Source organism: Perca flavescens, chromosome 23, assembly GCF_004354835.1.
Source record: "Perca flavescens isolate YP-PL-M2 chromosome 23, PFLA_1.0, whole genome shotgun sequence".
Taxonomy (NCBI): Eukaryota; Metazoa; Chordata; class Actinopteri; order Perciformes; family Percidae; genus Perca; species Perca flavescens.
Window position 1 is genome coordinate 3,662,867 of NC_041353.1, and position 26,329 is coordinate 3,689,195.

Below are 26,329 nucleotides of genomic sequence, written 5' to 3' on the forward strand. Positions count from 1 at the left end.
TAAGGTCATGTGAAGTAGCCCAATTGTATTTTGTATTTTATATTTATTATAAGGATCCTCATTAGCTGACGCCTAGACGACCAGCTAGTCTTCCTGGGGTCCAAAACAACATTTAATCAGACAATATTAAAACATTTTATAACATATACTGATAAGAAAAAATTAAAATATACCTTTCCTGTAATAAAACGAATGTTACTTGGAATTTTATTCCACATAGAACTTGCTCTATAAATGAAAGTTCTTTTCAAGTTATTAGATTTTGGCAAAGGTAAAGTCATCTGCCCCTTACTGGCTCCTCTTGTTAAATAGGTATGGCTATCTGAACTGTAAGTTATGCTATCAAAGATAAATGATGGTATGAGTTTGAATAACATAGTGCAGTTGTGTCGTATCAATTTAGATTGAATTCAAAAGAATGCAGGGAATGAAGTGTACGATGCTCCAAAGAGACTCCCAGGATATAATGTGTGTCCCCCCCCAAATGTTGAAACTAAACCTATGCCCTTGTGTCGTGTTTCAAAATCCACTAAGTAGGCAAGGAGAGGACTTAAAAGTTTAACAAGTATTTATTTAAGTAAAATCATAAGAGCATAAACGTGTACACGGGTCCGAGTTGAGCAGGCACACAGGCTTCTCTCATCAGACTGAATTTTCTGGCTTATACATGAATTCATATATCAGTCTCTAAGAGCATTTTGATTTGTTTATTAAAAGTTGGAGGAGTACCGTGGTTTAGACTTAGCCTCCCCTGGTTGGTGCACAGACTGGTCCCAGTCTTTTGGCACACGCCCTCTTCATCAGTTCTTAGGCAGACTTTAGCTATGCTGATGGTCAGAGAGAACAATGCGCCGCTGTTGCCTGTCACAGGTTGAGGAGTAACTTATTCTCATGGTCAAACTGATATCAAACTGATATTAACTTTGTTGCTGCACTCTTGTTGCTTTCTGACCACCGTTATACAGTGCTGCTTTCTGCACGTAAAACAGTATCCTTTTCTCATTTTGCATGACTAAGCTGTAACAGTGCTCTTCCACTAAACACACAACTATAATTCAACTATGATTTGTATCCTCATGAAGCATAGCCAGCTTGACTGATTATTTCTTACACTTGCTCCTGTCATAACTACTAAGGCAACTATAAAAGTAAATATGAAGAAACATAAATGTATTGCTGCTTTAACAAACAACCTATGGGGGAGCGTGTTTTTGGGGGGAGGACAGTTTTGTTGGGGAGTTTAAAATCTAACAACACCAGATTTTATAAACTTGTCATTACATTACATGTCATTTAGCTGACGCTTTTATCCAAAGCGACTTAGAATAGCTGTATATGTCAGAGGTCACACGCCTCTGGAGCAACTAGGGGTTAAGTGCCTTGCTCTGGGACACATTGGTTGATGTGTCACAGTGGGAATTGAACCCAGGTCTCCCACTCCAAAGGCATGTGTCATATCCACTGAGCCATCACCACCCGTCAGATGTTATGTGCAAAAATCTTAATTTGTAAAGTAACTAAAGTTATCAAATACTTGTAGTGGAGTAAAACGTACAATATTTCTCTCTATGATGGAAGTATCTCAAGTTTGTACTTAAACACAGTACTTGAGTTCATGTACTTAAAGTTACATTCCACCTCTGGCTCCCTTTGATCCTTCATGTGTCAAAAAAATAATCTGAAAAGTGATTTTAATGTCATGATAATGCTTGCACTGGGTGTAGTGACATATTCTGACCACCAGGTGACAGCAGAGTATGAATCTGAAAATCTTAAAATTTAACTTTTACACTTTTATAACTCAATGCAGTACAATAAAACATACTTTTCTACTACTGATACTTGTATCTATGAATGGATCGACTGGACAGTGTCAGTAAAAGAAAAATCTATTTCCTGCAGAAAGGTGACAAACTGAATCGAACAGTTATTATATACTTATAGCTCCGACATTATAATGAATTATTAATGCGTACTGCGTTTCATAATTTGGCATATTGTTCACTCCATAATGTTCACGTGAAGCAGCGAATGAGTGTGTGAGAGAGACAGTTGTGTAATGAAGAGAGACGCTGGAAATAAACTGACCTCTGGTCTGACAAATCTGACACCATGTGAACACACAGACATACACACACACACAGGACACACACACACACAGAACACACACACACACACATGCACGCAGGACACACATGCAGGACACACACACACGCACACACACACACACACGCAGGACACACACACGCAGGACACACGGTTTTCCATTTGTCCTGAACTCAGAGACCCACAGGACACACACATGCAGGACACACACACACACACACACGCAGGACACATATACACACGCAGGACACACACACACACACACACGCAGGACACATATACACAGACACACACACACACACACACACAGGACACACATGCAGGACACACACACACACACGCAGGACATATACACACACACACACACACACACACACACACACACACACACAGGACACACATGCAGTAAACACCCCCCCCAACACACACACACAGGACACACTCACTCACACACACACACACACACACACACACACACACACACACACACACGACACACACACACATACACGTACACACACACACACACACACACACAGGACACACTCACACACACACACACACACACACACACACACACACACACACACACACACAGGACACACACAGGACACACTCACACACACACACACACACACACACACACACACACACACACACACACACACACACACATGACACACACGCAGGACATGCACACACACACACAGGACGGACACACACACACACGCAGGACATGCACACACACACATGCAGGACACACACACACACACACACAGGACGGACACACACACACACGCAGGACATGCACACACACACACGCAGGACACACACACACACACACGCAGGACACACACACACAGGACACACACACACAGGACACACACGCAGGGGACACACACACACGGTTTTCCATTTGTCCTGAACTCAGAGACCCTCTGAGCAGATGAGCGAGCGCCTGCTGTAGTCTATATTCAATTATACAGAGAGAGAGAGAGAGAGACAGACAGACAGACAGACAGACAGGTAGACAGACAGACAGACAGACAGACAGACAGTTTCCATGACTGGTGTTATATTTAGGGGTTCAGACTGTCTGGAGAAGGTGAAACGTTTGACTGGAACAAAGAGCCAACTCTGGTCTTCCAAACTGGTCCCACTATCAGACGGACTGAACTGGTTCAGAGTCTGAATGCTTCGAAGACGAGTTAGATGAGATTTAAAGTGAACTCACCGTAAACGGCTACATGCTGTTAAAGCTCACAGAGGTGGAGGAAGTGGTGGAAGAAGTATTCAGATCCTTTTCTTAAGTAAAAGTACTACATCAGCTGCACGATGTGAGGAAAATATGTAACTTCACTTCAATTTGATTTCAATTGTATTCAAACATGGTTCTCCTCTAATCTGCTTCTACTGAATAAAAAGAAGTGCTATAGCATGCTCTTTGCAACTAGATCTGCACTCCATAAGCAAAATAACTTTCTTGAGGTTAAATTCCTGGATGGTACACCTCTAGACAATGTTGAGGAGTTTAAATATCTTGGCCTTTGGCTCGACTCACAACTTACCTTTAGACCTCATATTGACTCTATTGTAAAAAAGATAAATTGTAGCTTAAGAATGTTATATCGCTCAATTAATTGTTTTACAAAACAGATTAGACTACAAATTACTCAACTATTATTGCCTATAAATGATTATTTGGATGTTGTTTATCAGAACACAGCAAAAATAAATCTTAAACCTTTGAATGTGATTTATAATAGTCTCTGCAGATTTGTTCTGAGGTGTCCATTTAGAACCCATCACTGTCAAATGTATCAGTCATTGAATCTTCTTTCACTAACTGCTAGACGTCAGTTTCACTGGTTGCATTTTGTTCATAAATGTATTTTTTCAAACTACCCAACCTATCTGAAACAACACTTTGTTTTTATATCAATCACCCTATAGTTTAAGAGATACTGACTACCTTTTTTTCTCTGTACCACATATATCAAAAGAAATTGGGAGAAGAGCCTTTAAATTTAAAGCCCCTTCCGACTGGAATGGTTTATCTAGGTCTTTTAGATCTATCTCCTCTTTTCATCAGTTTAAGATGGCTCTTCTTAATTAATAAATTAAGATATTTTTTATTTATTCATCTACTTATTTATTTATTTGTATTATTATTATTATTTATTTGTTGTATTTTCATTTTTATTTATATATATATATTTTTTTTTATTATTATTATTTTTTTTTTTAAACTGTATATGAATGACCTTCACTGTTTACTGTCTAATATTTAATGGTTTAAATGGGGAGGATATGGGTGGTTTTGGTGTGAAGGAGAGCTTGCTTTTGTTTGTTAGTATGTATGTATGTATGTCTGATGATGTATGTTTTTCTTATGGTCTCCACAAGTTGTTTTGGTAACTTTTTTTTGTCTAATTGTGAATGTATTGTATATGTTTGCCTTTAAGGACCCCCTAATGCTGTTATGGATTACAACAGCATTAGATTGGGTTTGATAGATATATATTTTATATAATATAAGAATAAAGATGTTTTCTTTAGTCAGTAGGACAGGATTTGTTGGCCTCAATACTGATTCAGAATAATGGTCTGAGAAATATTTTGCCTTTAACAAATACTGTATATATAAATAACAAAGTAAAGTACAGATACGTGAATATTCTACTTAAGTACAGTACAAAGTATTTGTACTTCATCACATTACAACACTGATTATAAAGCATGTCGAGGTGCTGTATAGATACTGCGAAAGTATCAAAACTCTCAATTCACAGAGAAATGCACACAGCCCGTATTCAGAAACTGTCCATTTAAATGAGCCGTCAGGACTTCCTGTAACGTTGTGATGTCACAACTACATGCGTAGGTAGAAAGTGTCGCTACAGTGCCGTTACAGTCATTCCCCGGCTGCAATTACGGTGCAGAGACGCTCAAAGCGCAGATGTAGAAGATTCTTAAAGACAGAGGGTGAATACAGGTATATTCAGACAGACAGAATGAGAAACGTAAAGTGGTTTGAACATTAAAGCATGTCAACATGTTCTAGTAGAAACCCAAAATACAAATATGAACCTGTAATGAGTACAATATGGAAACTTTAATGTTAATTTTGATGACTTTATTTACTGCTAGGTAGTTTAATCTATGAAAAATACATGGTTCATAAATTGATTTATATTTTGTATTATTAATCTGAATCTGTAGTAAAGTGAAAAGCACAATATCTGTCTCCAAAATGTAAAGTAATATAAGTATAAAGTAGCAGGAAATGGAAATACTGATGTACAAAATACCTTAAAATTGCATTTGACGGTGCAGTACTTGAGAAAATGCACTTAGTTACTTTTGCAACATCGTCAGAATGTGTTAAAATGTGTATTATTATTTTAGAATGGATCTAGGACCGGTTTAGATGTTGGGATCTGAATTTCTGGGTCAAGAATGGGCTCGATGGTGTTTTAAGCCCCCAACGTCTCCTTCCAGGCAACGCTGCAACCGTTGACTTCAAGGCACCTAACCCTAGCCCTAACCCTAACCATAACCACTGCCTTATCCTAGTGCCTTCCAGGCAGCGTTGCCTGGAAGACGTTGGGGGCTTAAAACCCAGATAAACCAAGAATGGGTTTAGAGTGGATCTAAAATGGGTTGTGGAAGAGTTATAATGGGATTGAAATGGATTAGGGGGTCTGCAGGTTGAGACTGGGTTTAGGACGGGTTAGAATTGGTTAGATCGGGTTTAGAGGATGGGTAATATCGGAGTAAATAGGAGATGGAAGAGGTAGAATGGGATTACGTTGGGTTTCGGCCGTTTATAGAATTGTAACTCGGATTAAAAGGGTTTAAAAATGGGGTTTAGCTGGGGTCACACTGTGTTGTTGTGTTGTTGTAGCATGGTTTGTAATGGGATTAAATGGGTTTAGATGTGGTTATCCACTCTGAAAACTTTTTGGACGCTCAAGTTTGAATTTTTGGGTTAGTGTGGTAGAATGGAGTGGATATAAAATGGGTTGTAGAAGAGTTATATTGAGATTACAGTGGATTTGGAATTGTTTTGGGTTTATATTTGGTTTAGAAATATTTGAGAATGTGTTTAAAAAGATGTGTGAATGTTTTTGGCCTGGCTTATAACATATTTAGACCATGTCCAAACGTACCAAAACAATCTTTTTTTTAATTTCATTTTGACTGATTTAATTATTTGACCGGGTTTAGATTGTTATGGTTTAGTGTGGGTATAAAGTAGTAGTAGCAGCAGCAGTAGTAGTAGTAGTAGTACCCCAAGTGAAGGAGTTCAAGTACCTTGGGGTTTTGTTCGCGAGTGAGGGGACAATGGAGCGGGAGATTGGTCGGAGAATCGGCGCAGCGGGTGCGGTATTACATTCAATCTATCGCACCGTTGTGACAAAAAGAGAGCTGAGCCAGAAGGCAAAGCTCTCGATCTACCGGTCAGTTTTCGTTCCTACCCTCACCTATGGTCATGAAGGCTGGGTCATGACCGAAAGAACGAGATCCAGGGTACAAGCGGCCGAAATGGGTTTCCTCAGGAGGGTGGCTGGCGTCTCCCTTAGAGATAGGGTGAGAAGCTCAGTCATCCGTGAGGAGCTCGGAGTAGAGCCGCTGCTCCTTTGCATCGAAAGGAGCCAGTTGAGGTGGTTCGGGCATCTGGTAAGGATGCCCCCTGGGCGCCTCCCTAGGGAGGTGTTCCAGGCACGTCCAGCTGGGAGGAGGCCTCGGGGAAGACCCAGGACTAGGTGGAGGGATTATATCTCCAACCTGGCCTGGGAACGCCAGGATCCCCAGTCGGAGCTGGTTAATGTTGCTCGGGAAAGGGAAGTTTGGGGTCCCCTGCTGGAGCTGCTCCCCCCGCGACCCGACACCGGATAAGCGGACGAAGATGGATGGATGGATGGATGGATGGATGGATGAATGGAAACAATACTTTGACCAATGGCAATCATCCTTTTGGAATCAAGCCAACAAGGGCATCCCTAATTCTTTCCAGAGGTTTCCAGAGAAGTGTCCAGTAGGCTAAAGTTTATACGAGTTTCTTTGTTACCAAAAACTTAAGACGAAGTTTATAAAAGGTCCGTTAGAAGTCCAGATACTACAGTACAAAAGAGAATTTGGATCTGTTCTTGGTCAGAAGGGGTGGACAGAAACGACGCAAAGACAGGCAGGCAGTATGTTTAAAATGAGATGCCAGGGGGTGTGTGTAGTCACACACAATGTTATTGGCCTTTGTAAATGTGTTCAATGCTCGGTAGTGTTATCCCTAAGTAACTTAAAGGGGGTTTACAAAGGGTAAGAATGGGGTTCAGACGGTTTAACCTGGGTTTTAACAGGGTCAGAATGTGTTTAGCATGGATTAAAATGGGTTTAGAAAGGGTGAGTGGTGGGGCAGCAAAGGTTAGAATGAATACGAATAGATTAAGAACTGGTACTGGTACTAAACATGTTTAGTATGAATGAATGAATGAATGTGTGTAAATAAAAACAATATTAAATGTAAAGAGGCAAAGAGCCACACAGACACGGTTTGGTCAGACTCAGCAGCAGCCTCCCAGCGGGACCTGAGAAGCCAACATGGCCGCCAGTGACGAGTGAGACACCTGCTGCTAATGTATCTCTGCTCTCATCACGCTCTCCTTTTTTCTCTTCATTATCTGGGGTGCAGAGTCAGCTCTCTGTCCTCTGTCCTCGAAGGGTTGCAGTAAAGGGCAGCTCAGTCTCGCGTTGCCAGACCTTCTTCCACAGTGCTGCGGAGGAGGGTCTGGGCCTTCTGGGATGGGAGAAAAACAAAGTTTGTCACTTTTTTTAAAGTTTTTGTCGCTTTTTGTCACTATTTTCGACCTGTTCTTGCCTTCGTTCCCTCCTTCCTTCCTCCCTCCCTTCCGTCCTTCCTTCCTTCCTGCCTTCCTTACTTCCTTTTTTCTACTGTCTTCTTTTTTTCTCCAAGTTTGTCGAAGTTTTTGTCGCTTTTTTCAAAAAACAATTCTGCCTTTTTCAAGATTTTGGTCACTTTTTTGAAGTTTGTCTCCCTTCTTTCTACTGTGTTTTTTTTACAAGTTTTTGTCACTGTTTTCTAAGTATTTGATACTATATTCCACCTATTCTTGCCTTCCTTCCTTCCTCCCTTCCTCCCTTCCTCCCTTCCCTCCTTCCTTCCTTCCTTCCTTCCTTCCTTTTTTCTACTGTCTTCTTTTTTTCTCCAAGTTTGTCGAAGTTTTTGTCGCTTTTTTCAAAAAACAATTCTGCCTTTTTCAAGATTTTTGTCACTGTTTTCTAAGTTTTTGATACTATATTCCACCTATTCTTGCCTTCCTTCCTTCTTCCCTTCCTCCCTTCCCTCCTTCCTTCCTTCCTTCCTTCCTTCCTTTTTTCTACTGTCTTCTTTTTTTGTCCAAGTTTGTCGAAGTTTTTGTCGCTTTTTTCAAAAAACAATTCTGCCTTTTTTAAGGTTTTTGTCACTTTTTTGAAGTTTCTCTCCCTTCTTTCTACTGTGTTTTTTTTTTTTTACAAGTTTTTGTCGCTGTTCTCTACGTTTTTGATACTATATTCCACCTATTCTTGCCTTCCTTGTTTCTTTCTACCGAGTTTTTCAAAATTGTTGTTGCCTTTTTTAATCAGCATTTAAATGTTCAGTGGCTGTTGTTTGGTAAATCTATCGCTGGTCAGGGGGTACTTGGCTTAAAAACACAATTCAAATGGGTTACATTATTGAAAAAAGTTTGAAAACCACTGATATACAGTACTTTATTCTGCATAATGAGTACTTTTACTTCTTGTACTTTAAGTATATGTTGATGCTGATACTTTTGTAATTTTGCTACAGTACAATTTTGAATGCAATGCAGGATTTCTACACTGTGGTGTTGCTGCTTTTAATTTAATAAGAAAATATACTTTAACTTTCCTTTTTTAAAGTGTCAGTTTATTGTTGGAGCAGCTGACAGCAAAGCCCAGAAATGACAGCTGTTACAACTGGACTAAATTTAGTTGAAAAGTTTAAGTTTTATAGATAAAAACCTTTAAGGTCCCAGTCTGATCGGTTCTTGTAGGAAATAAAGTCACGTAGAGGTTGTTATCTGAGCAGCTGCTCCATTATAACGTATACAGTGTGCACACGCGGCCTGAGCGAAGGTGGTTTAACATTTGTACAGTAAGTGGATATTAATTTGGACCCATAATCCCTTGCAGCAAGTCACACTCTATCAGGTTACCAGTGTGTGTGTGTGCGTCTGTCGTGATCTCCTGCTGAGCTCTGAGCTTCATCCAGATTTAAATAGAGACACACACACACACACAAACACACACACACACTCTCTCACACACACACACACACACACACACACACACACACACACACACACACACACACACATAAATACACACACAACGTCACCGTTCACCAGCTCAGCGACGTTCACTGACTCAGCAGCAAATCAGGAGAAAGTGTCACTCATCATTCATGCATCCAGACTGCTGATATATAAAAGACCGACAACATCATATGAACATTTTAAACGTCTAAGCCGCTGGTTCTCAAACGTATCACTCAAAGGTCCGCATCTGAATTTTTTTTTTAAGTCAGGGGTCCGGAACGATTGGCAATAACAAAAACAGTCAACAATCAACAAACAAATCAACTTACTTATAACCTTTAAGCAACGTACACTACCGGTCAAAAGTTTGGGGTCACGTAGAAATTTCCACTCCATTATAGACAGAATACCAGCTGATCTGAGTGGGTGGCTGATCTTTAATGCAATATCTACATTGCCCATTATCAGCAATCATTCATCCAATGCTCCAAAGGCATATATTCGGTTTACTAATCTGATATCATTTTAAAAGGATAACTGAGAAAACATTGGAGAACCCTTTTGCAATTATGTAAGCACGTAATGTAATCTGAAAACTGCTGCCCTGGTTAAAAAAAAACAATGCAACTGATGTCAGCTGGTATTCAGTCTGTAATGGAGTGGAATGGACATTTCTAAGTGACCCCAAACTTTTGACCAATAGTGTACATTTAAGTTGAGTTCTCTGTTTTTCCTGGTCAACCTTTGTACCGATAACACTACCTGGAATTCGGTACCGGTACCTTTTTCGGGAGCCTACTTTCTCTCTAATAATTTTTTATTTTTTTATTTCAATTGTAAAAATAAGTCCAAACCTATTTATGTTTTTAGGGAGAGGGAGATCAACTGGGCTCCGTTACACCACTACTATTTATTCAACGTCACTAACAATGTATTGATCAGTATAAAATGTATTTGAAAATAGAAAATGTTACACTTCATAAGGTTTTGGGTTGGGACCGGATTGACCTTGGTCCAGACTTTGAGAATCCCTGGTGTATTCTGCATAACGTACAGATAATATACGTTTGGAATATAATTTTCTTTCAAAAAACTTCTATCCTATAGCCTCTAGCCTAATATTTTCTTCTGTATAAAAAGGCGTAGTCCCTCCCCTTCTGGTGGACCCCATTAGGACCTTATTTCTGAGAAACTGTGGATTGTAGTGAACGCTGATAGACGAATAGCATAATTATTTGGTTCATCTGTGTTTTTTGCCCCCAACGGCGCCTTCCAGGCAGCGCTGCCTGGAAGGCGCCGTTGGGGGCAAAAAACACCATTGAGCAATTATTTGATCCTGTTTGAATTGAGCCAAGGATTACACATATGATGAATACAGCATCTCATCATCCGGAGAATTGACAGCGAGCGAGTGGGCGTGTTGATGGGGTTTCTAACACGGGGCTGGCGCAAAACTGGAAGAAAACAAACATATAAGGGTGTAGAAGAAGAAGGGGGATTTACACAAAGACAGCAAAGAAAATGTCTAACTAGCGAAGCGACGTAATTCAGGAACTTCTGTGGCATTTCTTTAGACCAATCACTATCGTCTTGGGTGGCGCTAAGTGCCGTACGGAGCCACGGTGCCTCTGCAAAATAGCCTCTGGAAGGGACTTGTTTTGGTGGAACATGTGTACGTTTAAAAGTGCAACAGAAAACTCAGATTGGACTGAGAGTCTAGCTAGCCCTGCAGAGATCTGAGGAGCAGTTAACCATAGTCCTCAGAAATCCACGCGTCTGACATGTACAATCTCGTGTTGTGTGCTACATGTGAGGGGGCGAAATTCATGTTTAATAATTTTAATTAAATGAGCTGGTTTGACCACTAGACCAGAAAACAGGACCTTCTTCTTGTATTTACGTTCCTGCTCCCTCCCCCCGACACATCCGACCAATAAGAGGAGTGGACGTTCTTGCCTGATTTGAATTTTGGTACGCTTGGATTTTTCCAGGTGTGAAACCAAACCAAACCGACCGAGGGCAAATCGCTCCAAGTTTACCACCTCACCAACAGATTCGGACCAAAGCAAACGAACTACAGGTGTGAAAACGCCCTTTCTATAGGCTACTGTGGTACTGCTATTTGTACTTAAGTAAATCATTTCAATACTTCTTCCACAACTGCCCATGATGAGTAAACTATGTGCAAAATCAATGGACTAGAGTGTCCGTTAAATAATTATATTTTAGTTAATGCTTTATCTGAAGGAAGAGCGGTCAATCAACCCCCCCACACACACACACACACACACACACAGAGTGCAGGACTGCTGCATCATGGGTAGAATCCACCGACCACCCGCCCTCGAGCCAGGCAGCAGCTGCTCTGGGCCGTTAGCCTGTTAGCTTAATGCTAGCTTCTATAATTAGCAGCCGAGTCCTTCCCGTTAATCTCGCCCGCAGCCTGATATGGAGCCCAGCTGCTCCAATCACATGGCTGCTCCTTGTTACCATGGGGAACTAATTATCAATTATCTCATCAGTGACAGGAGAGAAAGACGGAGAGAGTGTGTGGAAGAGAACATGTGAGAGCATGTGTTATAAACTGTGTGACATGCTTTAATCAGAACATGAGATGAACTAACAAACAAACCGTTAATTATTATTATTATTATTAAAGCTGTTGATTAGTCAGTTCTTTAGTTTTATCAACTGAAAATGAACCTGCAGCTGTTTTGATAATTAAATTAATTGTTTGAATTGTTTTACATCATCACATTTGTTGCTTTTTAGCTGTTTTATATCCTTATGAATTACTTATCTTTGGGGTTTTTTGGACTGTTGCCCTTAGAAAACAATTTGAAGACGTCACTTTGGGCTCTGGGAAAATGGGCATTTTTTTATTTATTAAGTATTATTTTTTTTTTTTGGGCTTTTCCGCCTTTAATTTGAAGAGGAAGACAAGCAGGAAATCGTCACAGGTCGGAATTGAACCCTTGACCTCTGCGTAGAGGCATAAACCTCTCAGTATATCTGTGCCTGCTCTACCCACTGAACCAACCCGGCCACAAAAATGGAAATGTTTTGACATTTTATAGGCTACTATAAAACTAAACTGGTATTGAAATTCATTATTAGTTGCAGCCGTAGTTAAACTAAACCCACATGGTTTTTATGTTTAAATCACAAGAAGACTCATAAAAATAGAAATAAATGTGGTTCGAAGTGCAAAAAAGTGACACTTTTACACCCTCTGTGTGTGTGTGTGTGTGTGTGTGTGTGTGTGTGTGTGTGTGTGTGTGTGTGTGTGTGTGTGTGTGTGTGTGTGTTGGATTCAGCACCTACTGTAGTGTGCATACTAATCTAAACTAATCTCTGGTTGCCATGACTATATGTTTCCTGGCTCCTTGTCACCGAGCCGTGATGTCACATCCTCCTCGCCGCTGCTGCATTCATCCGCACCTGTGAGTGAGCATGTGTGTTGTCATGGTGACCTCGGTCTAATCCAGGATCAATTAATTAACAAGATCTCGACAGAAACTGCGTTTTATAAATACTTGAACCACAGTAATGTCAGTTGGAGATGTGTAAGCTAACGCAACATGTTTTAGATAATGTGGTAAAAGCTAACATCATGTAGTTACGTTAGCTTGGTAGCTAAACACTTTGTAACCTAATAAAATTCTGAATATAGAATTAAAATGACCCCTTTGAGCTGTAACATAACCATACCAGGATCGAAAAGCCAGACTGTGCCCCGGACACAATGCCGTTCACATTACGATGTTTGGTTAGCTGTTAGTTGAAGTTTTTTCCAGAATCTTAGACACACAGGGCAAGATGGAAATTGGCCTGTAAGCGTTTAGGTCAGCCTGATCACCGCCCCTTAAACAGAGGAAGCACAACCGCTTCTTTCCAAGCAGGTGGGATTTCGGCTGTATGGAGGGAGAGATTAATGAGGGCTGTTTTATCCATCACACCCCCCAACCGGCACCGTAAGACACCGCCTACCAAGAGCCTGGGTCTGTCCCAGGTTTCTTCCTAAAAGGGAGCTTTTCCTCACCACTGTCACACTAAATGCTTGCTCCTTGGGGGAATTACTGGAATTGTTGGGTCTTTGTAAATTATAGAGTGTGGTTTAGACCTACTCTATCTGTAAAATGTCCTGAGATAACTCTTGTTATGATTTGATACCATAAATAAAATTGAATTGTTAGGGGAGCCACAATGACAGGGGCCGCAATTTTAACGAAGAAAGTGGCAAGATCGTCGGAGCCAGCTGTTTTATTGGGGTCCAGAGCCATCAATTCCTTCAGGACCTCCCCCACTAAAACAGGCCGGATGGAAAAACTGTGAGGAGGTGTTGAAGGGCTGCAGGGACTCTGGGCTGCAGGGGCTGTAACAATAGAGATTAAAGACTCAGACACAAAGCCAGAATTTATGAAGTGGCGATTGAATGCGTGTGAATTGAATGTGTGTGTGTGTGTGTATATATATATATATATATATATATATATATATATATATATATATATATATATATATATATATATATACACACAGTACAGGCCAAAAGTTTGGACACACATTCTCATTCAATGCGTTTCCTTTTTTTAAATTTACATTGTAGATTCTCACTGAAGACATCAAAACTATGAATGAACAAATATGGAATTATGTACTTAACAAAATAGTGTGAAATAACTGAAAACATGTCTTATATTTTAGATTCTTCAAAGTAGCCACCCTTTGCTTTTATGTTAATAAGGGAAAAACTTCCACTAATTAACCCTGACAAGGCACACCTGTGAAGGTAAAACCATTTCAGGTGACTACCTCATGAAGCTCATTGAGAGAACACCAAGGGTTTGCAGAGTTATCAAAAAAAGCAAAGGGTGGCTATTTTGAAGAAACTAAAAATTAAAGTCAAAGTGTTGACATATGAAAGCATCAAATTTTAGATGAAGGAGATGAGAGTAGATCTTTGCTCAGCACCGTTAAATTGTCTGTATGGGACGCAGGAGTCTTCTACTCGGAAGTTATTGCAAACAAACATTGTGATTGGCTCTATAGTTTAAATGTCTGAATGACTTACCTTGTGCGTTTTAATTTGCACACTGACTCACTGAAAGAACAATACGTTGATGAACAATAAAATTGTTTTATTAATAATAATTTTTTCCACCACAATAAAATTTAACAAAGGCTCACTAGAAAAAGTGTTGACTTCTGTGTTTTGTACAGTAGATACAGTACATTGTAAAACTGGCCGCGGCGTGGCACAGCAGTGTATTCAAAAAAAATGTAGTATTCAAACATTTCTTCCACATTATTTACAGATAAACTCCACAATAAAACCCAGCTGGCAAACGTCACAGAAATACAGCGCAGCTTCACGCTAACAGCGGCTAACGGAGACCTCCTGATACAAGCAAAAAATGGCTAACTGGCTAGTAGGCTACCATTGTAGCGAGCTAGCAGGCTAGTTAGGCTACAGGTGCTTTCACACGCGAGCAGAAAAAAAAATGACCTTGTTTTTTTCTGAGTGCTACCAAGAGGTCAGTTAAACCAGACTTCATGTTCCTGTGTGACTTCAGCATGTAATTAAAAACTTTAAAAAACAACAACAAACACGACCACTTGTTCTCCTTCCATCCTTTTTGTGTGAAGGACACACAACCGATTTATGGTTCTGTGGAGGCTACACAGAAATGAAGATTCTACACAGAAACATAAAAAGGCCTTTACTCTCCGTTTGTCTGTTTGAGCAGCTAGCTCCCAGCTAGCTTGCAGCTAGCTTCGTAGAGGAATGCACTTTGGTAGATTCAACCAAATGCCCTGGGTGTTAGTCACAACAATGACAACAGTAATAATCATAATAGTAATGATAACTGAGCAGTCTGAGGTACCAACATGAAAAAAACAAACCACATTAATGCTAACAGCTAGCAGGTATAAACTTGCTCTGTGCTACTAGCGGTCAATTAGCAGTAGGCTAGGCTAGTGTTAGCGTCACTGTGGAGAAAACAAACGTCAGTGCAGCAGCTAGCGGCTGGACGCTAGCGGTCAATCGGCTAGTGTTAGCTTAGCCCTGTCGTCAGCAGGCGTTGTCGCCAGTCTGTCCCGAGGCGACAGTTGGCTGATATGTGTCTGTACATTGTGCAGCCATGTTTTACCCCCCCACCCCCCATCCCATCCCCAACACACACACAAACACACACACTTGATGTCGGTATAAATCAGTTTAAAGCTACAATCTGTGGTTGGTGCGTTGGCCTGCTCTGCTGGCTCTGTAAACAATATGGAAGCACATTTCTATCAAAAAAAAAAAAAAAAAAAAAAAAATGTTCATGGTAAATCAAAATTATGAGATATTTAGTCAATATTTTGGCTTTCTAAGTATAAATGAGATCGTAAATCAAAGTCGTGACTTTCCTCAAGTCACTATATTAAGATTTTCTAAATGAAATTAAGAGACGGTGGGTCTAAAATGATAATTTAGTAATTTAAAGTAAAAGTAAAAAATTACTAACTCAAAATTACACTATACAAAATTCTGAGAGTTAAATTTGTGAGATAGAAAGTCAACATTTTGACATGTATTCGGATTTGATTTAGAAAGTCTATGATTCTCATAATTTTAACAATCTTAGACAAGAAAAACCCAAATTTCAAACACTTTAATTCTATTGTAATTTAAATATTTGTAAACCTGTTCAGTGTGTGTGTTTAGCGTGAATCAGCTACAACTTAACTTTCGTTGTGCAACCCTGTTTTATAAAATGACAAACGAATGAACCTTGTAATATCATGTCATGATTTTGATTTACATTTGAGTAGTTTTCTATTTTCTTAACGTGATTTTTATTTATTTTTTTCTGGCAGGAATGGGCTTCCATAAAACACTCCCTTTAGCGGCTGCTATCCTGCTGCATTCAAGACAACTGGGATAATCAAGTATCCATCCTCCTGCTAACAAAAGGTACAATAGAGAACATTGAAACATTGCTCTATTTCATGATGGATTTCTTTGCTTAGAGACTGAATCTAAACGGGACTATCCACTTTACACCGTGGCCACTTTAACTCATAGATCAACAGAAAGAAGCGGCGCAACGTTTGGATTAACATGACTATTATTAACATTACTGGCTTCAACGGAATTTTCAATTGATTTCTTTGCAATTCAATTCCTCAAAGTTCATGTTCAAATTCATATAGTTTAAATAGAACCAGAGATAGGTCCATTTTTATGCACTTTCTTTTGGAATTATTCAGATTTTTTTTAAGCATTTGATTGACTATTCAAATGATAATGATGATTCTGCACATCTATGCTCTTATTACCCCATTGTCACACGTTTCTCAGGGGGTTGGGAGAGGTCAGAGGTCACGGTGGTTCACATGGTGTCTTTGGGCTTGGCTGAAAAGAAACCAGGAGCCAATCGGCACGCAGACTTTGGCCGCCAAAAACTCACCTAACATCTTGAGTCTGTATGACTTTGTGGTGAGTCGCGTCAAAACGTTAGTAAAAGATTCATTTTTTGTCAAATATATTGACATGCCATGACATCGCCTGTGTGTGTGTGTGTGTGTGTGTGTGTGTGTGTGTGTGTGTGTGTGTGTGTGTGTGTGTGTGTGTGTGTGTGTGTGTGTGTGTGTGTGTGTGTGTGTGTGTGTGTGTGTGTGTGTGGCCATGGCGATGAGATACTGAAGGCACAAAGTTACGACTCTCAGCACTCTCTAAAAAATTTTACAAAATTAAAAAACACAACCAACCAACCAACCAACCAAATCCTTAGAAAACAAACTGTTAAACATCCGAGAGGACCCCCCCCCCCCCCCCGGGGGGTCTGTGTGTTTGACATCGTCAGATCCTTCCGTGCGTCACGTCTTTGTCGTCCCGTGTGCTACAGTTCATCACGTTCGAAAAGCCCACATCGAATCCTCATCTTCCTCTTCGTCCCAGTATGACTCGACTTCCTGTGGGTGCGTTCAGGTAAAGTTGTGTTTTATGTCTGTCTGTGTGTGTGTGTGTGTGTGTGTCTGTGCGGTTGTGTGTTTGTCTCTGTGTGCGTGCGTGTGTGTGGTTGTGTGTGTGTCTCTGTGTGAGTGTCTGTCTCTGTGTGTGTGTGTGTGTGTGTGTGTGTCTGTGTGTCTCTGTCTGTGCGGTTGTGTGTTTGTCTTTGTGTGCGTGCGTGTGTGTGCTTGTGTGTGTGTCTCTGTGTGTGTGTGTCTGTCTGTCTGTGCGTGTGGTTGTGTGTGTGTGTGTGTCTGTGCGTGCAATTGTGTGTTTGTCTATGTGTGCGTGTGGTTGTGTGTGTGTCTCTGTGCGTGTATGCGTGTCTGTCTGTCTGTCTGTGCGTGCATGCGTGTGTGTCTGTGCGTCTGTGTGGGTGTGCGTGCGTGTTGTGCGTGTGGTTGTGTGTGTGTGTGAGGGAACAAGCTTTAAGAAAACCTCTCGTAACGTCGACACACACACTGCTACATACAACACACACATTCAAGTATGAACTGCACATCATAGTATATTAATAAATATTAATTAAATTGTAGTAAATAAATACCCCCCCGATCACATTTAACCTTTGATCAATATATTACCAGAGAGTACGACTGATCACTAGGGATGTAACCATGCATCGTGAGTCGGTAAAACACCGATATCAAAGTGTAAAGATGACATACGATTGAGATTAAAAACATTATCGCGATGCAATTTTTAAAACGGCTTTATTTATTTCACGAGATTTTTTTGCTGTTTAGTTTATTTATGCAGGATTTATTTAAAAAAACAAATTATTATTTTTAATTTTATTTTTGTTATTTACGATAAAATACAATTTCAGTTAAACTTTTGATAAGAGGACACATCTGTTTTGCACAGTTTACACACACACATATACATATATATACATACACACAGGTGTATGTATATATATATGTATATGTGTGTGTATGTATATATATGTGTGTGTATGTATATATATGTATATGTGTGTGTGTAAACTGTGCCATTCTGTTAAAAAAAAATCCTGAGAAAATCGCATCATGAACTTAAAATCGTGACTCGTATCGTGAGTTGAGTTTATCGTTACATCCCTACCGATCACAGAGTTGTCGATCATCTAGACATTATTGTAACTGGTTATTTTTTTATGTTTCATTTCATTTCTATCTACTGTATCTCTGTTGCACACACACTGTGTACGTGACCTGCTAGTTGTTTCTGTGTGAGTCAATGTTTGATAGCATCTGGGCCCAGTAACGCCAGGAAGTGGCAGAGGGATTCCTTCATGTGACGTTAGCGATAAAGCCAGGTTTACTGGTTCCTCTGGTTCAGGGACGCAGAATGCCAGAGCATATCCCAGCATGCATTGAGCCAGACGCAGGCTACGTCACCTAGAGTACATGCCTTTTATCCCCCCATGCTGGCAAAATCCCAATACAATCACATTAGAAGTCATTTCATCTCATGTCTTTTTATTTTTTTAAACATACTTTTATCAGAAAGTCTATTCTGATTTTACTTGAATCGTCTCTTTAATTTATCTTATGTTACTGGATTAGTTTTTTATTTTATTTTTAACTTACTATTCTGGTGCAGTTAATATGTTTTATTACTTAAAAGTCAACTTTTATCACATTGTTTTACGTTCGTTTTATTGGATTTCGTCTTTCTGCGATGATTTAATAAAACCTGAGTGGAGAATTAGTGCCATCGACTGTTACTAAAGCCCCTTTTCCCACGAACATATTTTGTTTTTATGATTATTGCCGGGACAAAGACTCTTCAGCAGTCGCGGGTATTTATCGGCTCCAGCTCCGATCGGCAGTGATGTAATTCCCGCCTCTTTTTCCTGGCTGGAAAACATCGTTCCAAATTAGTCGGCACAGAGTTTAAAAGAGAGACTGAGTAAGTAACGGATATAAAAAAAAGAGGTAACCACCGCCTCCATGCAACTTTCTACTGTTCACTAACCCTGTTTTCGGGTGCTTTTGTGATGTCATATGCGACACACCGGAAAAATAAACCGAAAGGTGAACTTGTCTACTGCAACGGGAAAGCAGGCTATCGCCTATTTTAGGGCCGCATCTTACAATTATTTTCATTGTCGAATAATGTGTGGATTATTTTCTGATCAGTTGTTCGGTCTCTAAAATGTCAGAAAATGGTGTTTCCCCAAAAACCTCAAGACGACGTCCTCAAACGTCTAGTTTTGTCCACTACTCAAAGATATTCAGAGAGAAGAAACTAGAACAATATTCACATTTAACAAGCTGGAATAAGACGATTTATCAAAAATAGTTGGCAATTAATTTGATAGTTGACAACTAACGATTGATCGATGAATCTTTGCAGCTCTAGTTTATTTTAGTGGGTTTACCTTCGTTTTAAAAAACATTGCCTTTACACACTAATTTGGGTGGAAAAAGGGTATAATACTGGCATCACGGTAGGGGATGGAAACTTTCCTTTTGTCGCTTTCGGTAAAAAATTTGAGCAAAATTTGTATGGAAAACTGGCTCATGCTAACCAACACCTGTATCTGCAACACATGCTGATGTGACTGGAGCCCTTATATATATATATATATATATATATATATATATATATATATATATATATATATATATATATATATATATATACACACATATATATATATATATATATATATATATATATATATATATATATGTATATGTATGTATGTGTGTGTGTGTGTGTGTGTGTTTAGTGGATATGTTTAGTGTCTAAATTCTCTCAGAAGTGTTTATTACTTTGAAAGAAACCCTGATTTAAAACCGGAGCACCGCCACTATCACTCACAACATGCTAACGGCGCGTTAGCGACGGAGATTCTTCCTCTTTTGAGACAGTAGATCGTGGCTTTGCTGCTCACAATGTGGCTTTTTTTCCCCCAAATAAAATTACAACTTCTCGTCTGACTTTTCACCCGAGCAAAGTCTTCACGGGGCGTTCAATCGGTGTAGTAATTTACATCGCGGTTCACATTTTCATGGACGTACTGTACATGTGAGACAAAACCCAGCAGTTTAACCCAGAAGAATGCATCTCGATATACACAGCTAGTAGTCCTAAACGTAGTCCTTTATGTAAAGTACACTTATAGCTTCAGGCTATATCTGCTGCTGGGCTCGAGTTACATAACGAACGGCCATAAAACTCTTTATTATTCAGACTGAAAGGCTCCGTAAAGACTTTGCTTGAATCGTTATTTAAAGCTGTGATATCCTAACAGCCACTGGAAAAGACATTCAGCTCTGTTCGCCATGTGTCACCTTTTCCTCGCTGCTTTACAGCCTCCTAAACAAACACTGCTCTATGCTGTGACGTTATGTAAGATATATATTTCATTTGACGTCTGAAAGTCTTTTCCTGAAGCCCGGATTCTTATTTGCAAGCTAAAAATGTCTTTTCTGTTGACATTCATTCATAAAAGTAATATTTAAAACGGCTTTCCCTAAAATATAGTTTTTAAAATTGGCCCTGAATGATCAGAAGTACAGAACTAGCATATTGTTATTTTAGCGTTTTGATCTTGTTTTTGCATTTATGACTGTTAACGTTCAATGTTAATTTAATTTCCTGATATCAGGTTTATCTAATTAAATGCTCGTTCATGTCATACTGTAGCCACGGTTTCAAATAGGAAAGACTTCGGTTAATAACATTCCCATTTTTTGTTTTTATATCAGAGCCCTTTGATTTTAACATGATTTATAACGTGTCCATAAAACTGCCTTTACTCTACCTTCTCTACCTTCTTCACAGCTCCTTCAGCCATTTTGCATCCCTAATTATCAGATTTGGTTAATAAAATAGGGAACAAAATGGCGCTACTAAACCCAAACACTTTTTTTTCCGACTCCCTTCTCTTCTGCTAACCTTCAGAAAACTATGAAAAAAACAAACACTTAAAAACTCTCAATCTGTGCTTCATAAGGCTGGGCAGTGGAGAGCTAACAGGCTATGGCTAAAAAGAGGCTAAGGCTAGCCACCAGACTGCCAAGAAAAGGCAAATCGTGAGCCAGCTATAGCTAGCTGACGGATTCAAAGTTTTCTAGGCTAACTGCTAGCCGGTTAAAAATCAAATATGTAGCAAAGTGACACCCAAACACAAACAAAATAGCTGTCTAACAACTAACCAGTGGTTATTAGCCAGTTAGCAGTTAGCCAGTCGACAGGCACAAACCTAGTATGATAACACAGGCTAGCTACACACTGTACAAAAACAGCTACCTAAGAACGTTAGCCAGCTAACGGGTAGATGGTTCAGTTAGGGTGATTAGTTGTGTCATTTAAGTCAAAAGTGATGACAAATGCCTACCAATGTTCCCCAAACTGAAACAAAAATTATGTCATATTGATATGAGACAAGGATTAGCAAGCTAATCGTTGCGTTTTTTGCAGCTGTTACCTCAGTATCACGGGGATATTTCGGACGTATTTGTCGGTAAACCACATTAATATATCGCACTACAATGGTTTGCAGATATAACCTTGTAAGACTTAGGTCCTAAAAAGTAGTTTTTGGTGTTGATTGATTAATTAATCAGCTCAGCTAAATAGATTCTGTGGTAAAAACATAAAAAAAGCCTTGTTCCCTCCGTCAGCACCATGTTTTTCAGTGTGTTTGAGTGTTTGGAGCTACGGAGTGATGTGTTCCGATTGTCTGAGCAGCCCCACAATCATTATAAACATGTGGGTCACTTCCTGTCTTACTGTAAGTGGGCAAACCTGCAAAAATCAGCAAGGGGTCAAATACTTATTTCCCCACTGTACACACTGTACAAAAACAGCTACCTAAGAACGTTAGCCAGCTAACGGGTAGATGGTTCAGTTAGGGTGATTAGTTGTGTCATTTAAGTCAAAAGTGATGACAGTGTGTCTTTATCTGAGTAAGACTTAGGTCCTAAAAAGTTTTGGTGTTGAATTAATTAATCAGTCTAAATAGCACCTGTGGTAAAAGGATTAAAAGCCTTGTTCCCTCCGTCAGCACCATGTTTTTCAGTGTGTTTGAGTGTTTGGAGCTACGGAGTGATGTGTTCCGATTGTCTGAGCATTTCATTAAAACATTAATATGCTCACAGTGTGTACAATGGTATGCAGATATAAGTCGTATCAATAAAGTTTCCTTCAGCTTGGCTTACATCCCCCCGGCCGGGCCGCGCTGAACATTTTTAAAAAACCCACAACGCGGGATATAGTCTCCACGGTCCTGAACGCACTCCCAACAACGCTGTGAAAAAAAAACAACAACTAACGCTCCTCTAAAAAAACAAAACTGGACAAAACCAGATTTATTTCAAGTTCCAGCCGGTTTCGTTCACGAGCCCGGCTTCCAACGGCGAGCGTTGAGGGTGTGCGTTCGCTCTCAGCTGACCAGTTTGGGCAGCACCGTCCTAGGCTGGATGTTCCCGTTGGCGTCGGTGATCGCCGCCAAGTTAGTCCTGGTTTTGGAGGAGGACGTGGTGGTGGTGGCGGAGGCCGGGGCCAGTTTGGAGATGGAGGTGATGGCGCCGTCGTTTGTGGTGGTGGCGGCGCCCCGTTTGGAGGAAGAGGAGGAGGTCTTTTCCGCCGCGGTGGTTCCCGTCGGCGGCTTGGGGAGCCGCCTCCTGAGCCACGGGTGCCTCAGCGCCTGGCTGGGCGTCATCCTGAGCGCCGGGTCCCACTCCAGACACTGTTTGAGGAAGTCCAGGAACAGCGGGTCATCGCAGCCCTTCAGTGCCACGCTCCAGTCCTTGCTGGCGGGCGGGCCGCGCACCTTCCCGCGCCGCGAGCGCCCGCCGTTGAGCGTGGTGGTGCCGTCGGGCAGCGCGGTGACCGTGCAGTACCGCGGGTAGCCTTTGGACGACACAAAGTTCTTGGCTCTCTTGGAGGCGTCAAGCAGCTTCTGGCTCGGCATGCCCAGGAGTTCGATGATGCAGGCCAGCTGGTCGGCTTCGTCTTCGCCCGGCAACAGCGGGTAACCGGTCAGGAGTTCGGCCAGGATGCAGCCCAGAGACCACATGTCGATAGGCATCCCGTACCTGGAGCCTGCAGGGCAAAGATGGACCGGGTCAAAATCTGGATTCATCAAAATAATCTGCTAATAAATATGTTACATTCCCACCGATCACTTTCCAATCAATTTTCAGACTGATGGATTGATTTACTACCTTCCAGGCAGCCGCTGGTTTCAATATATTTCTATAAAATGTAACTTGCAGAGAAGAGAAGATAAATAATCAATAATATACAACATTTAGTCTTAATGTCTTACTTAAATTTTCTGTCAATTACCGTGACTGCATTTCTCCGTGATTTGAGAGTTGGCTGCTGTTAAGTTTTAACTCCTTAAATAAATAAATAAGCTTATTCTCTTCCTTTATGGCGCCAAAAAGGTGGCGACAAAAAGGCAGCAAAAATGCGACAACAGGCAGTGAAAAAGACGACAAAAAGGCAGCCAAAACGTGACAAAAAGGCAGGGGAAAAGGTGACAAAAATGCAACAAAAGGCAGTGAAAAAGGCCACAAAAATGCAACAAGAGGCAGTGAAAAAGACAACAAAAAGGCAGTGAAAAATGCGACAAAAAGGCCACAAAAATGCAACAAAAGGCAGTGAAAAAGGCAGTGAAAAAGACAACAAAAAGGCAGCGAAAAAGGCGACAAAAAAGGCAGCGAAAAAGGCGACAAAAAAGGCATTGAAAAAAGCGAGAAAAGGCAGTGAAAAAAAATGACAAAAAGGCAGCAAGAAAAGGCAACAAAAAGGTAGCAAAAAAGGCGACAAAAGCCAGCGAGAAAAGGCGACAAAAAGGCAGCGAAAAAGGCATCAAAAAGGCAGCGAAAAAGGCGACAAAAATGATGCAAAAAAACCCACCTGTGAATAATTTGCATCAGAATCACTCCACATAAAACGCTACATTATACACGTGATCCAGCAGACTTCACGGAGAACAATGAGGGCAAAACAGCATCACTGATCTGTTTTAACTGAATTGACTTTGGTCCAGCTCGGCTAAAATCACACTGAATCCGTCGGCATGTTAGCGCGCGGTTCACTACGGATCCTGCTGTTACAGACGTGAACTAACCACAGACGGCTGCCTCGTTCATGGACACACACGGCAGTGTTTTGCTGCAGAATTAATATAGGGGAGAGACAATGGATATTTGGCGTTATTTTAACGTATAAAAATATTTTTCTCGTTATTCCTTTGTTTAATTCCAAAAGCATAAAAACAAAAAGCTTACGGAAATTATGTGCTGGACTTGCTCTGCTAATAGACTTTTAATAAACTAATTTTGTACAGAAATGAATGGAAGCCAAGGGACGTCTGGAATGGTAGAAGATAATGAGTTTGCAAAAATTAGCTGTAATGTAGTGTTAATTTTGTCACCTATTTTTAATTTAGTCTTAGTCTTGTGCCAAAAAATTTTGTTAGTCAAGTTTTAGTCGACTAAAAGTCTCGTCATTTTAGTCTAGTTTTAGTCAAAAGAGAACTCAAGGTATCTTAGTCAAGTTTTAGTCGACTAAAAGTCTCGCCATTTTAGTCAAGTTTTAGTCAAAACATTTTAGTCTTTTTTTTAAATAAATTATTTCTGATAACCATTTCAGTCAAATAGTTATAAAAATAAATAAATGCTATAAAGTTATATAAATATTGAGCCTCTTATTTCACCAGTAAAAGACAAAAACAACCACTGCATGGGGAAAGGATATTTTACAATAAAATAAATGCAGCACGAAACTGGCGAGGCGTATTTCAAGTGAACGCAACATGTGTTGCTTTTCAGACAGACAACGGCAGCTGCAGACTGTCCTACGTCTCGTGTTGGAAATAGAGACACACCTTTACACCGTTTAGCTGTCAGCATTTTAACTGTGTTAAATCCAACTGCTAGCTAACGGTATGCTAACGTTACCTGCTGCCAAGTGTAGTGTTAACTAGCTAACGGTAGGCTAACGTTACCTGCTGCCAAGTGTAGTGTTAACTAGCTAATGGTAGGCTAACGTTACCTGCTGCCAAGTGTAGTGTTAACTAGCTAACGGTAGGCTAACGTTACCTGCTGCCAAGTGTAGTGTTAACTAGCTAACGGTATGCTAACGTTACCTGCTGCCAAGTGTAGTGTTAACTAGCGCCCAGTGCAGCGATGTTTCGGTTGACTCTTAACGTGCGTTTAGGAGCATCAGAGAGAAGCGCAGGCTATTCGGTCCGGTAGATAACGATCGTTAGGGCCCCTGTCGGTGCTGTAGCACCGGGGCTCAGTAACGGCGGAATATTCTCTCTCATGATGAAAAAGTAGAGACGATTGTAGACAAAAATGAAGAGAGATTTTATCTTAGTTTTTATTTTATGCAAAACATTTTAGTCTCGTCTTTTTTCGTCAACAATAATGCACGTTAATTTAGTCTTAGCGTTTTTGGACATTGGCGCAGTCTCGTCATCGTCTTAGTCATGGAAAAAAAGGTCGTTGACGAACATATTTAGTCTTGTCTCGTCTGACGAAATTAACACCACTGTAATGTTAAGTCTGTGTAACAAAACTTTTGACCAAAACCTCAAGACGCGTAAAAGTCTCAGCAAATTGGATTTTCATGGCTGAGATGAACTGAAACTTGTGGCCAAAAGTAAAGTGAAAAGCTGAAAGAGCAGCTCATTAACGTGTTAACTTAGTGTCGCCCAGAGGCTGCTTTCAGTTAATTTCTTCTTACCCAGAATGACCTCTGGCGCTCGGTAGAACCTGGACTGGATGTAGGTGTACACTCTCTGATGTTCGTAACAGCTAGAACCAAAATCTATGACCTGGAGACGGAAAGAAAGCATATTTTATAGATGGGTTAACGAGCCTTTAGTGGCGCGGACACACACAGAGAAACCTCGATGGCTTTAAAA

The 26,329-nt window shown here is 40.4% G+C and overlaps 1 protein-coding gene across 4 annotated transcripts in view; it reads right to left on the bottom strand.

Annotated features, from left to right (window-relative positions):
• Positions 1-22,577: 22,577 nt before the first annotated feature.
• Positions 22,578-26,329, bottom strand: part of dyrk2 (dual-specificity tyrosine-(Y)-phosphorylation regulated kinase 2) — a 34,796-nt gene continuing 31,044 nt past the window's right edge. For all 4 annotated transcript variants that reach the window (XM_028570819.1, XM_028570818.1, XM_028570820.1 and 1 more), the window contains 2 exons: positions 26,149-26,239; positions 22,578-23,490 (listed from right to left, as the gene is read on the bottom strand). In XM_028570819.1, the coding sequence (XP_028426620.1) occupies positions 22,829-23,490; positions 26,149-26,239 (753 nt within the window). In that variant the 3' untranslated portion in view covers positions 22,578-22,828. The remainder of the gene's footprint in view (positions 23,491-26,148; positions 26,240-26,329) is intronic.